This window comes from Leptonychotes weddellii, chromosome 9, assembly GCF_054177405.1.
Source record: "Leptonychotes weddellii isolate Sample4059 chromosome 9, ASM5417740v2, whole genome shotgun sequence".
NCBI classification, from domain to species: Eukaryota; Metazoa; Chordata; class Mammalia; order Carnivora; family Phocidae; genus Leptonychotes; species Leptonychotes weddellii.
The window spans coordinates 126,389,564-126,404,396 of NC_138377.1; the positions used below are offsets into that span (position 1 = coordinate 126,389,564).

The following is a 14,833-nucleotide window of genomic DNA, read 5'->3' on the forward strand; positions in this document are numbered from 1 at the left end:
AATATATTTTTATATTTTAAAAATATTTAATAATATTTTAAAGTACATATTTAATATATACTTTAAAATTTTATATTTGTTGTACAGTAATTTGTATTCTTACACCCTTTTTAATGTCTTTTCTTACTGAAATGGTAGGGTGCTGTAAGCATTGTTTTGCACTGCGTTTTCTCGGAATGGTATGTTCTGGAGATCACTCCTTATCGACATGCAGACGTCTTCATCCCTTTAGACAGCTGCATAGTGGTCCGCTGTGTGGGCTGCCGGGAGTCACGCAGCCGGCCCCACACTGACTCAGTCTTAAATCTGGTGTGAGACTTGAGTATGATTGAAAACTTTACGGTGTTGGAGTCTGTGTCTCTGTGATACACTTAAACGAGGACTCTAGGGTGAGTGACAGTTAGCATGAAGTGAATTTGACTCATGTAAGCACCCTGTTTTAAACTAACCACTTTTGATGGAAATCTTTAAAATTTATTACAGACTTCTGTACAGTTTAGGGATGTTTTCATTATTATATTTTATTCTCATTTTCTGTGTCTTCCCTGAATGTTAAGTATTGGTCAGTCTCGTGCCCATTTCAGAAATGTGCAGCTCTTTCAAGAGTGTTTAATCTCTGCTTTTTCAGCACCTTGACTGACATGTGGGAAAGTCAAATTTATAGTAAGCCTGATATTAACATAAACGGTGTTTTCCTCCATGTTTACTGAGACTGAGAAAACAGTGCATCCCTGTCTTTATCTAACTTTTTGCTCTTGTGATTTCTATAGTATGTAGTTAAGACTATGCCCTTATTAATAGTAATATTGTCTCTGACTCAGATGTTCTGCCTTACTCAATACGGGTCCTGTTGGAAGCTGCTGTGCGGAACTGTGATGGCTTTTTAATGAAAAAGGAAGATGTCATGAACATTTTAGACTGGAAAACCAAACAAAGCAATGTTGAAGTGCCCTTTTTCCCTGCCCGTGTTCTTCTTCAAGATTTTACGTGAGTGATCGAGCATTTCCTTCTTAACATTCAGACTCCCTGATGGTTGGCTCTGTTTTTAATTCTGAAGATTAGTTTATAAATTTAAAGAATTGTCCTTTCTAAAGTAAAGCAGTTCATTAAAAATGAGGTGCTTGTTTCTTGCACTGTTTATTGAAAACCTGCTTTTGCGGAACTCTGCCTGCTTGTCGTCCCCAGTTGGTGAGTGGGCTTCTCAGACTTAGACATGCAAAGCCTTATTGCCCAGCTGCCATACCTGTCCCTCTCCATGTCTCCCCATCATAGGAAATGCCCGACTCCTCTCTTTCCCTCCTGCCTAATCCAGTCTGTCAGCAAGTTCTGTGGACTCTACCTTTGAGATGTGTCCTGAGCCCACGTACCTCTTACCGTCTCCACCCCCATCCTGGTCCTGCCCCCGGCGCTCTCACCAGGACTACAGCTGTTAGTGTCTCTAGCCAGGACCCCTGCTTGCACACTTACAGTCTGTGCTGTCTTTTCACGGTAGATCATGTGACTTGATTAAAAATGTTAACCAGGTCCTGTCATTCCCCTGTACACCTGTGAGCGTCCATCACACTTGGAATAAAATCCAGAGTCTGATCTGAGTCCCCAGGAATTGTTTATTGGAAGAGTTTGGAAGGAGCTGTAGGAGTTAGCTAGATAAATAATAGTGTCCCCCTCACTCACCCCCCAAATCTGGTTTGCATGCCACTGTTCTTTATACCCTGTGTGCGCTGCTATTACAGTATTTTCGATACTGTTCTGTGGTCACGACCCCATCTTCCCTGCAGGCTCCTGTCTCTGACGAGCCATGCCTCCGGCGTCTGGAGGCACGTACATCTAGTTGAGAGCCTGGAGTCCTAAGAAGCCTCTGGGAGGGAGGGGAGTCTCCTGAAATTTAAGACAGGGAAAGAATACATAGACAGTTTTCTGGAAGGTTCCTTTTGCCTCTAAAAGTTCTCTCTTGTGTTATTTGTGACACTCAAGTTCTCAGTAACATTAATGCTAATTCTCATGAAACCAGGATATGTCAAACTTTGGATAACAAGTATGTAATCTAACGAGTACAAACTAGAAAGGGATATGTTTAGATGTAAAACTGAACAAATGTATCTTATTTGAGCATATGAACGTACAATTAAGACCATAATTTCATCATTCTTTATTTTTTAGTGGAATACCAGCAATGGTGGATTTTGCTGCTATGAGGGAGGCAGTGAAAATTCTTGGAGGTGACCCAAAGAAGGTCCACCCTGCCTGCCCGACAGATCTCACAGTTGACCATTCTTTACAGATCGACTTCAGTAAATGGTACGTGAGCACAGATATTTGTGAAGACAGCTGTGCGAGGTGGCTGGCAGCCAGCCCCCTGGTTAGAGGAAAGGGAGCAGAGACTGTGGGTGCCTGAGTGAAGCCTGCCACATTTAGTGTACACTGATCTAGAAACAGAGCTGGTGAAGTTTATGTACTGATGAATTTTTTTAACGGAGTCTGAATTTAAAATGGTGTTCATGTTTGTAGACTTCTGCTGCCATTTTTGATAAAAATGTATGAGCCTAGAACCTGCTTTGTGGAGTGAATTTTTCTTCATTATCTTTTGTTTTTTAACCTACTTGCCTTCGAGAGAGAATCTAAAGACGGGAGCCATGAATGTCTTTAATTAATTGGTGATTAAAATCACAGTGCGTACTAAAACTATGTTTTCCTCCCACTGAAATACACGTCTATTTAGAAGGTCCCTGTGACCAAGGTCAGACTAGAGAAAACCTAATTCTCTTGTGATCTTTCACACGGACCAAGACGATTGTTGCAGCCCGCGAGCGCTTTTGCCCTCTAGATTAGCACTGTGGCTATGTGCTGCTTTTCAGTTGTTACATGGGAAAAACCCACTTAGGTGCTTGCTAAAAGTCATTTAAATTGTCGTAGAAGTAGATGAAAATGATTTTCTTGGGCACATAGAATTGTGTTTTCATCTCCATAAATTTAAGTGACCTATTTCTGGGTTTTTAAACCTAAGTTAAATACTGTATTAACATTTGAACAACATATACTTAGTTCCTGATAATTTTGCCAAGTGTGTGCTTTTTGAAAAGCTAAATTTCTGTCACTTTTAAATGGTCTTTTTCTGTTTCCTTTTTTGGAATGCTAGTGCAATACAGAATGCTCCAAATCCTGGAGGTGGCGACCTGCAGAAAGCAGGAAAGCTCTCTCCACTCCGAGCACAGCCCAAGAAGCTCCCCTGCAGGGGCCAGACCACCTGCCGAGGATCGTGCGATTCTGGAGAGCTGGGCCGAAACTCAGGAAAATTGTCTTCGCAGATTGAGAACACACCCATTCTCTGTCCTTTTCATTTGCAACCAGTGCCTGAGTATGGGATTTTTTTTTTTTTTTAAATATTGATCAGTGCTGGGTTATGTTTCAGTTACCGAAATCTCATTTGTCCCCTTCCCCTCCTGGTTCCTATGACCTCACCGCCGCCTCCTGCCCCAAATTAAGCCAATTAAGATGGTATTCCCGTTACTGATTTCTGTTCCGAAGGAAGAAAGCCTTTCTTAAGATTTTTCTATAAATATATTTAATTTTTGTGACTAATGTAAGCAGAACAATGGGATCCGTCTTTTTTTTTTTTAAGATTTTATTTATTTATTTGAGACAGAGAGAATGAGAGACAGAGCATGAGAGGGAAGCGGGTCAGAGGGAGAAGCAGACCCCCCGCTGAGCAGGGAGCCCCATGTGGGACTCGATCCCGGGACTCCAGGATCATGACCTGAGCCGAAGGCAGTCGCTTAACCAACTGAGCCACCCAGGCGCCCATCAATGGGATCCGTCTTAAACTCTGCATTTATTTTAGTGAATCTGTACCATTCACATGTTCTTTATTCGTTCACATTGCATTTGTGAATTCCCTATTTATAGTTTTAGCTTTTCTCTCCTATTAGATTTCTTGTTTTTTTCCAGTTGCATGAAGAGTTTGATGTTATGAATATTACAATGATAAAAACCTCTTTTAGGTAAGCAGTTGCCTGTCTGGTGCTATGGGAAGTGGTGAACCTGCCCAGAAAAGAATTCTCTTCTTAGGAGTTGGTAAAATCTCCTAATAGGTAGTTTAAAAAAAAAAAAATTCTATACTTGAATTTTTTGTATGCTATAAAGATTCCAAAGTCTGTTATATTTAAGAGTTATGTTGTTTACCCCATTGTCAATAGACTGTCAGAAATTTTTTTAATTTAGTAAGAAAATGACATACTTTTTCAAATTAGAAAAATGTAACACATTTAAGATTTAGAATAGCTAAGAATGATATCCACACATATCTTATCCTAAGAGCCACATGATACATTAATTCGTGTGTCCGTAAACTGGTTCTTTCAGATTCTCTCTGGTTGTACAATTGGGGGCTCAGTATTTCTATGAGGCCTCCGGTCATAGTGATCTCACGTGCTCTTCCTTTCCGGGAATTCAGTATAATCTGTAGGTTCCTTGCCATCAGATTATGACAGTTTTATATAAGCAGTCCTTGTTCCTGCTACCTAGTTGTCCTGGTTGTTAGGTGCGTGTTGATGTTTGAGATGAGCATCCCTTCTTTTTTTTTTTAAAGATTTTTATTTACTTAGAGCACAAGCAGGGGGAGCAGCAGGCCGAGGGAGAGGGAGAAGGAGCAGGGAGCCCGATGTAGGGCTCGATCCCATGACCTGAGCTGCAGGCAGCCGCTTCACCAGCCGAGCCACCTGGGCGCCCTGAGCTTCCCTTCTTAACACAGAAATTAACTTCCTGAAAAGGGCAACTTACTGATTACAATACAATCTGGTGTAACATTTCCCCCCAGCTTTGACTCCAAATCACAAAGCATTTGGATGGGTTGGACTGTAGTCTCTGGGTGTAGGAATACAGGAAACCAGTGGCTCCCTTCGGTGCCGCGGGGCCTCGGTGCAGTGTCCGTGACAGACCCAGACAGGGAATGGACGGGTAGGAAATGGGCCTGGAAATCACTGCCTAATTTGAAGTCGGGTTCTGAGCTCATGAACGAGGGGCACTTTATAGCCGTACGTGCTGTGGGATGTACAGTAATCGGACCGGCTCCCTGAGTCCTGAGGAAAATCTCATCGAGATGTGCTGTGGCTTCAAGGGATCACTCAGCAATGAATTAGTCAAGGAATCTTTGTTTTTTAAAAAAGTTGACAAGTGAACATCTGTAATCGTCTAGACCCTGGAGGTCACATGTAATTTAAGTTGTATTGATATCCTAGTCAACACTTGATCACCAGCTGGCAGAAACAGCTTAAAACTGTTAGAAATCATTTTTTATTTTCATTTTTATTTATTTTTTAAAGATTTTATTTATTTATTAGCACGAGTGGGATGAGGGTCAGAGGGAGAAGCAGGCTTCCCGCGGAGCAGGGTGCCCGATGCGGGGCTCGATCCCAGGACCCTGGGACCATGACCTGAGCTGAAGGCAGACGCTTAGTGACTGAGCCACCCAGGTGCCCCTAGAAATCATCTTTTAAATGTCCGTTAGATAAAAATAGCTTCCTGAAAGTGACAGTGTTTACTGCTTGGAGGTGGATTGTTTTTACCTCTTAGTTTACATAATGCACATAAAATACGTTTATAATCCATACAGAGTAAACTGCCACTTACGCAAAAAATAAAGCTTTCCATTTTGGGTGAGGTGAATGCAAGCATTTCTGCTCGAAGCTTTCTACACGTGCCCAGTGGAGGTGCGGCAGGCCCAGGTGGGAGGAAGTGCACGAGGTTGCTGCGTTACTGATTGCTGCAGCCGACTCACATAGCGATATGTCAGTACAGTTGGGGGCCGGGGGTGGACGAGCCCTGGACGTAGCTGCCATGAGTGCTGTTGAAAGCAGAGCTTCCTTGTTGGAAGAAAACAGCTACTTCTGAGAAGTCTAGTAAATTGCTGTTCCAGGAATTTTTTTAAACGTATTTGTGTGTGCATAAGAACGAATACGTAGAAACAAGGTCAGTCTTTTCTGTGATACATACATTTAATGCAGGCTCTTCTTCCTTTTAGACCTGAAACAGTGTTAAAAAACCAAGAAGTAGAATTTGGCAGAAATCGAGAGAGGCTTCAATTTTTTAAGGTACACATGATTTGGGGAGAATTTTTTATATTGAAATTCACAAAATATTGATCTTTGATATTTAAGTTCTTCATATTAGTAGGGGTTTTTTTTGTTTTTTGTTTTTTTTAATTTTTTTTCACATGTGACACATTTTTAAAAATTTTTTTATTGTTATGTTAATCACCATACATTACATCATTAGTTTTTGATGGTGATCCATGATTCATTGTCTGTGCATAACACCCAGTGCTCCATGCAGAACGTGCCCTCTTTAATACCCATCACCAGGCTAACCCATCCTCCCATCCCCCTCCCCTCTAGAACCCTCAGTTTGTTTTTCAGAGTCCATAGTCTCTCATGGTTTGTCTCCCGCTCCGAGTTCCCCCCCCTTCATTCTTCCCCTCCTGCTATCTTCTTTTTTTTTTCCCCTTAACATATATTGCATTATTTGTTTCAGAGGTACAGATCTGAGATTCAGCAGTCTTGCACAATTCACTTTTTTGTTGTTTTTTAAAGATTTTATTTTATTTATTAGAGAAAGAGCATGAGCAGGGGGAGGGGCAGAGAGAGAAGCAGGCTCCCCACTGAGCAAGGAGCCTGATGCGGGGCTCGATCCCAGAACCCTGGGATCAAGACCTGAGCCGAAGGCAGACGTTTAACCAACTGAGCCACCCAGGCACCCCTAAATTAGTAGTTTTTAAATGCTTTGTCGCAGTAGAACCTTTTCTCCCTTCAGATAAAGTCTTGTTGGAAACCCCAGTATATAAAATAGGATGAAACCAAGTGGCTATCATTTGAGGTTGTGGGAAGGCCTTGTGCTTGCCGCCTCTCTTCCTGTCCAGCAGTCCTTGGGGCGGGCACAGTTGAAAACTACCATTTATCTGGACTAGTAGAACATTTCTCTTTGACTTAATTTTGCTTTAATAATCTGCAAAATGAATATGTTTAGGGTTAGTATCTGTGTATTTATCTTCACGTGTCTATTGTAAACTTTGACCATATTGAACATCGGTAAAATGTTTTTAGTGTCAGTATTGACTTGTATTTTGATTGTGAGCACAAATTGATATACCAACACTTGGATTTTTTAATTATACATGATATAGTGGAGTTCAAGAGTTTTTAAGAACGTGGCCGTAATCCCTCCTGGAACTGGAATGGCTCATCAAGTAAACTTAGAGTATTTGTCGAGAGTGGTTTTTGAAGAAGACGACCTCCTCTTCCCAGACAGTGTGGTTGGCACCGATTCTCACATAACCATGGTGAATGGCTTGGGCATTCTGGGGTGGGGTAAGTAAACCACTAACTGAATTTGATTTGGGGGGAGAGAGTGTCAGGAACGTTGTGAAGGAGCGTAGGTAGCTGGTCTTTGTAGGCTCTTTGAGGTGGTTTCCTCCCCGTAACAGCGGCGACGGGACGACTCTGGACCTGGATGTGTGTGGACAGTGCCCCCGACACAGCACTTCTGTCGCGGGGTGATCTTGGGGACGACATGGTTACTCCTTGGTCCGAGTCCTGCGGGGCTCTTTTGGCCTTCCTTAGGGCTCCACATTCCTTTGCATTTTATACAAGGCCCTTTGCGACCTTCTTCCCCCGGCCGTCTGCGCACGCGCCTTAAAGACAAGTCACGGACCCCTGGCTGTTCCGTCTGGCAGAATGCTCTCAGTCTCTTACAGGGAGTTAGAATTGTTGACTCTTTTGTCTTGATCCTCAGACTGAGCTTTCTGAGGGTCACAGGCCCTGGCTTCTGTTCTTTCTGTATCTTGACAAGCACAGTACAGTATCAGCGTAATAAATACAGAACGTTTACTGAATTTAATGGGAAGGTAAACACCAGTTTGTTTCATCCGTGTGAGTGGAGTCGTTCTTTGAGGAGGTTGGGTCCGTGTCCACAGTAATAGCAGCAATGTGGCGGCTCTGAGATGCTTCGTGAGTAAGATGAGCTCATGGGGCACTCAGAGACTAGATGTTCCACGGAGACCCCACGTAGACCATACATGATCTTCAGATGTGCTCACCGCCTGTCTTTTTCGCTTCAGGGGTTGGAGGCATTGAAACCGAAGCAGTCATGCTGGGCCTGCCGGTCTCTCTTACTCTGCCGGAGGTGGTTGGGTGTGAGTTGACGGGCTCATCCAACCCTTTTGTCACATCCATAGATGTCGTGCTTGGCATTACAAAGGTAATTGTGCCAACTGTGAGACGTAGTAGACGTTGCGTACAGGGGCCCTGTGAGGGCGGCGTTGGGTTCTGCGCCGCCTCCTCCGTGTGGCTTTCTTGGCCGCGGCCTCGTAGTGACCATCCCGGGAGCAGCCGCAGATACAGAAGCTTCCTTGGCGCTGGGAAGTACAAAAGTGTGTGCCGTGCCGTTGTTCCCTGGACCTGATGCCTCATTCATTCCTCGTCACAAGCCTGGAAGAGCTACTGTGACCAGCGCCATATCAGTTCTGAGAAAACGAGACGGTCAGGTTTAATGACTTGGCAGAGGGTCACCGGGCTGAGCAGTGCGTGCTCAACAGGACGCACCCGGGCTCCTAGCCATTAACACTTGCTGACCACGTGGATTAGAGAGTCCTGTTTAGGAAAAGTAATTGCATCTCTTTAATACCTAACTGAATCATTTGCCCTTTAGAAACTATTTCTCTCCTGGGGAATGTGGACTGTAGAAGTATGCCAGTGTCAAGATCGTCTGTTGGCTGTTTTAATTCTTCCAAAGGATTATGGAAAAACTTAACCTGTCTTTTTAAAATATTGGCTGCATGCTATTTAATACATGTACTCTGGAGTTTCCTAGTGAACAGTAATTTGTAACTCTCCATCCTAAATTTCTGGTTTTCAATAACTTTATTTTAATGATTAAGTCCATTTTGTTAAATACATGAGTGTGGGAACTCTCCCACATACAATGCCAGTTTGGATCCTAGAGTCTCCACTTTTCTGGTTAGATTATTGGTCTGAAGGCTTTCGAGATTCTCCGCAGGGAAAGGAAAGATCCAGCCGCCCTGTCGGCATTTAGCATGGAGCCTTCTTCCCCAATTGAAAACATGTTGACAGTCATTAATTCGGTGTATGGGACTGAAAGATAAGAAGTTAAATTGAGAATTGCAGGATTATTCCTAAAGGAAAGGAGTATCTTAATATGCTTTTAGAGAAATCCATATTTTCCCTTGGGTAACCTGAGAAGTAAGGCCACTTTTTAGACCCTTCTGGCTATATCTTTTTGTAACAAGATTACATGTCTATTTTTAAATTTTGGCATATTGACACAGAACTTAAATCTATCAGTATGTTCATATTATTAAATATTTTCTCTCCGGAGGTTCTGTTCTATTCATTATCTTTATGGGATTAATCTGTATTATTTTTCACGATGTGTATCGTGGTACCTCAGTCTTTAGCTCAGTGCACCTTACGTGTGCTGCTCTGATCCTCAGAAGCACAACCATGAGTGTAAAGAAACAGCTCAGCCTTTCATCCAGGAGTGGATTAAACGACCCCTCGCACCGCTGCGGTGTTCGAGCCGAATGTTACTCCTGGGTTGAAGGTGGTTCATTCGCGGTACCTCCCTAGGCGTCTCCTGCCCCAGTCTGAGGCCGTGTTGTAGTTAGGCAAGCCACTATGGTGGTCACTTGGTGATAACTCAGAAACGTGACTTTACAAGGACGTGTGAAATCCTGTCAAAATGAAACTTACCAATAATGAATGATGCTGTAAATATGTGGACCAGGGTTGGAATTCGAAGAATTTTTGTAGCCAATACGTATTTTTTTATCTAAATACAGTTTGATCAGCATGTTTGTATTTCATTACATCTAAGATGGCATCAGTGGTTAGCACTGTTTTGCGTCCTCTAAGAAAGAAGAGAGGCTGCCAGCTACCACGTGCACTGTCCCGTCTGACACTCGTGTGTGGATCTAGCCGTTTTCAGCCCTTAAGCCCTTTCTGTCCTGCCTGGCGGTGACATTGGGCTGGTCTTCTGTGTTTGTCCTAAAATACCTGCAAACCCAGAGTGAGTTGACGTTTGATAAGAACAGCAGAGAACCTCTTTGATCCAGTGTCACTGGTAGGAGTTAAAAATTAGATTTTGTGCTTTTTGGAGAATCCATGCCAATCTTACTAATTTTGTGTGCGTTTCTGTGTATCCCTTTATATAGCACCTCCGGCAAGTAGGAGTGGCTGGAAAGTTTGTTGAGTTTTTTGGAAGTGGAGTTTCACAGTTATCTATAGTGGATCGGACCACAATAGCAAACATGTGTCCAGAATATGGTGCTGTCCTCAGCTTTTTCCCTGTTGACAATGTGACGTTAAAACATTTAGAACATACAGGTAAGAAGATGAAAGATCATTAGGATAAATGTGTTACACATCCAGTGTGTCTGTCTGAAATATTTCCTAATAAAGAACTACTGTGTGCATGGTATTTAATGTTCAGGAAATTATCTTATTTTGAAATAGTGGCTTTAAAATAAACTGCCTCAGATGTCTTTTAAAGAGTGTTGTGCCCTCCAAACCTAGTCCCTCCCGTGTGACCCATTTACAGTGACTTCGAGGGAGGAGTCCGCTACCGGTCTCGGTCCACTGCTTCCAGGAAGCATGGCCTTCGTAGCGGCCAGAGCTGCGATTTGATGGGGGCAGGCGTGTGTGGACTCACGACTCACAGTGTCCCCATAACAGGAGGAGAGGGGCCACCAGACACAAGGGTCTGGGGACCCGTGCTCCGTCTATAGAGTAACACCATTTTGTGAGAAGCAGCATAGGGTTATAGGTTCTAGATCTTTTTTGTAGCCTGATAAACAGGAGGTTGGACCCTCTTGTATTGAGGACATAGTGTAGAAAGATCTCTAAAACCAGAAGGTGCTCCTGTACTCCCCTCACACCCCCCACGTCCCTTTTGTGAGAGACCTTGCCGAACTACTGGTCTCTGATCATAAGTACATTTGGGGGATAGAGTCTAGTATTCTTCACTTGGGGGGCAGATTTAGAAGTTAATAGGTCAGATGGCAAAATGGATAGTTGGTCATTTGGAATGTTGGGACGGTTCTCATCGAGTGCAGAGCTTTCTCTAAAGGGGATTTGGTGGGTAGAACATTTAGAGAGAAATGGTGGAGGTGCCTCCTCCCTTGCATGTTAATATGACTTATGTATTAATGATCCGTTGCTATAACAAATTTTCCTAAAACTTAACGGCTTAGAACAGCAATAATCACCCAGGGCTACACAGTGTCCATGGGCAGTGACGTAGGTAGCGCGGCTGGCACAGCCCGTATTTGCTCCATGATGTCCGCAGCCTCAACCGCGAGGCTCAGAAGCTCGGGCCTGGGGTCCTGAAGGTCGTCACCTGTCGACGGGTGCTTCGTAGTGGCCAGAGCTGAGATTTGAGAAAGGCTACATCTCCCACGTGGCCCTTCTCACGCGGTGGCCTTTCCAGGGCAGGGTGACCTGCGAGAGCGAGCGCCAGCCAGCCAGGGGTCCCGTAGCTCAGGTCCACGGGGTCGATTCTGCCCCTTGACGGAGGGATGTCATTGTCACATTGTAGGAAGAACATACAACTCGGGGTGTGTACTGTTAGGTCAGTCACTGGAAAATACGATCCGCCCCACTGTGTACCTCCCACGAGGTTTGCAGAGAACTGCCTGTGGTTAACATCTAGATTCTTTTACCTTCTGGAAGATCTTGTTAGACCTCTGTCTTTCTGCTCATGAAACTTCCTTAAGCTTCATTTATGTTTTCATTTTGATTTTTATATTCATACTGGAAAATAATGAGTGTCCCTTGTGTTGGGTGTTATATTCAAGGTTACTGATTTTTTTTCTGCCAACTGTAGGTTTTGTGAGTTTTATAGAACTGGCTCAGTGTTTCTCATCTTGTCTCTGAGTAACTTTTAAAGGGGGGCTCCAAGTTTTCATGAAGGGTAGAATTTTTACTACTCTTGAGAGTAGTATCAGTTAGCAATTTGTAAAGAACTGTATTTTGAGTACTTAGTAATGTGCAGTGTCTGTTTCTTGCTCATTGGAATTCAGCACCTCACCCCGAAAGAGTTCAAAATTTCTTACTGTACTTTTGTCCTTGTTAACTCTTTCTAGGTTTTGACAAAGCCAAACTCGAGTCAATGGAAACATACCTTAAAGCTGTGAAATTGTTTCGACATGACCAGGATAATTCAGAAGAACCCGCGTACTCCCAGGTGTGTGTGGAGGAGCCCCTCGTCGCCCGGCCGCCTGCATCTGGACGCCAGCTCCAGGCCTGCAGCTCTGCGGCCTCTCTGCTTCTGTGTGCTCAGCTCGGAAATAGGAAGCTGTTCTGAAGGGATCAAGTACATTAGATTAAAGGCATTAGAGTGGTTTCAGGCACCCAGGAAGTGCTCAGCAAACGTCGACTGTCGTTACCATTTAACCTGTTAACGTTACTTGTGACTCTGCTTAGATTTCATTCATTAAGTTTACGTAGATTTCTGTTAGCGAATTTTACATTTTATTAAGTCTAAATTTTTAATATTTAAAACACAAAATGGACTCTTCATCTCTCACTCTGATTTTTTTCTACTTTATGATAAGAGCACCGTGATGTGCTCTGAACCTGTCTGTTCCGGGGATGCTTGCATCTGGTTAGCGTCTGCGTTCCGTAGAAATTGCTGTGAAAGGAGTTTACAGTGATGTGGTCTTAAATGTTAAAGATATTCTGTAATCTAGGCCTGCATTTCTTACCTGTTGGAAATTTGTATTGAAGTAAGTAAAGTTCACATTCAGGGCAGTTTGAATTTTCATGACCTTCCTTTTCTAGGAGTGTGTCAGCCTCTCAAATTACTTGGTGTTGTCGAAGTTAACTCTGGTTAACTGTTAAGCTATTTTCTTAGCTGACTAACAGGAGCTGAAAACTCCTGTTTTCAGGAGTCATTCTCTGATTCAGCTTTATTTTTCCTCATACCATGTATCCCTGCTTGAAATCTATTCATTTTTATACTTGTTTGCCTCTCGCCCCGTCCAGAAGGCAAGTAAGTTCCCAGGAGAGGAGCTTTGTCGGGTGTGTGTGGTCTGCAGCTCCAGCCCCTAAGCAGTGCCCGGCGCACGGCAGACGTGATGGGTGGACCAGCGAGGCCACACAGGTGTAGTGCAGGCCCGTGTAGTGCCCATAGGACCTGAATCCGTGTGAACTTCGGGGAGATCTTTACCTTGACTCATCATTTTCTGGTCCCCTTGAGCTCTGTTTATTTGGTGCTTTTAAAGACAAAGGGAAAGAAGAAGAAAAGTGAAAACCCTCGCATTGTATAGTAAAGAGGAATAAATTTGCTTATTAAAGACCAGACCAGATTAAAGAAATAAAACTAAAGCCCATCAGGACTTTGATTTCAAGACAAACTCATTAAGATGTAAAGACAGGGATCATCTGGATCCGTAAAGTGAAACTACAGTACAGTGGGTGTTGCAGTTAGGATCAGTCAGAGTCGACAGGACTGTGAAATATTGGTGAAGCCCATAGTGAAGAGAAACTTCATTTGGACTGATTATGCCCAAATAAAACGGACAGAGGAAAACGGTAGAAATGCCAGAAGAAATGCACAGAAACCTAGTTTGGGAGGTTGGGTTTTAAGAAAATACAGGGTTTTTTTGACAAAGGAATAAAAGCGTGGCCTTGCTGGAGCCTGGCCAGCTAGACACGTTGGAACTAGGAAGAGAAGAGTCCTTCTGCTGTGTCCCTCCAACACCCTGTGCTGACCAGACTCAGCGCCCTGCACACCGAGGAAGGAGCAGTGTTTCCTGAACCCACCTCAGTTGTCACAGAGCAGGGAAGGGTGAATTTGGAGCTTGGGCAGAAGACCGATAGCCGTCACAGGCATCTGCTTTATCATCAGGCATCTGTGACGATAGGGGAAAGAAATCGGGGGAACAAGATACTCTAGACTACACGGCTGGTGTTGGGGCGGTTTGCATACTGATCGGTGTTCGCTTTTAGCCAATGTTTGTATGTTCTATTTCACAAATTAATTGGGATTGTTTTAAAATCTTTATTTCTGGGGATGTAGATCACCATTACAACAAATGTGGATGTATTTATTCTGCTTCAGGGAGTAGTGCTGAATTGCAGTCTACCTAACAAATTCTCATTCCTTGTCTTCCTCTCCCCTTTTGTCTCTTAGGTGATCCGGATTCAGCTGAATTCAATAGTTGCATCTGTCAGCGGTCCAAAGAGACCTCAGGATAGAGTTGCTGTGACGGACATGAAACGTGATTTCCAAGCTTGCTTGAATGAAAAGGCAGGTTCCTGCACCACCACCTTTGTCAGTACTTGTGCTGAGTGATAGAGGACCAAGTACTTCTTATGCTGAGTGATAGGACCAAGTACTTCTTGTGCTGGGTGGTAGAGGACCAAGTACTTCTTATGCTGAGTGATAGGACCAAGTACTTCTCATGCTGGGTGATAGAGGACCAAGTACTTCTCATGCTAGGTGGCGGAGGGGCAAGTACTTCCGATGCTGGGTGTCAGAGGACCAAGTACTTCTCGTGCTGGGTGATAGAGGACCAAGTATTTCTCGTGCTGGGTGATAGGACCAAGTACTTCTTGTGCTGGGTGATAGAGGACCAAGTACTTCTTATGCTGAGTGATAGGACCAAGTACTTCTCATGCTGGGTGATAGAGGACCAAGTACTTCTTGTGCTAAGTGGCGGAGGGGCAAGTACTTCCCGTGCTGGGTGTCAGAGGACCAAGTACTTATCGTGCTGGGTGATAGAGGACCAAGTACTTCTCGTGCTGGGTGATAGGACCAAGTATTT

The 14,833-nt window shown here is 43.7% G+C and overlaps 1 protein-coding gene across 1 annotated transcript; it reads left to right on the top strand.

Moving 5' to 3' along the window:
* The first annotated feature begins 579 nt into the window (after positions 1–579).
* On the top strand, positions 580–14,821 carry LOC102732141 (iron-responsive element-binding protein 2). Its single transcript, XM_081831827.1, has 9 exons — positions 580–987; positions 2,161–2,298; positions 3,137–3,355; positions 6,017–6,086; positions 7,175–7,358; positions 8,108–8,247; positions 10,220–10,391; positions 12,149–12,249; positions 14,200–14,821. The coding sequence occupies exons 1-9, from the start codon at positions 887–889 to the stop codon at positions 14,359–14,361; spliced, it is 1,287 nt and encodes a 428-aa protein (XP_081687953.1). The 5' UTR covers positions 580–886; the 3' UTR covers positions 14,362–14,821.
* Positions 14,822–14,833: the final 12 nt, after the last annotated feature.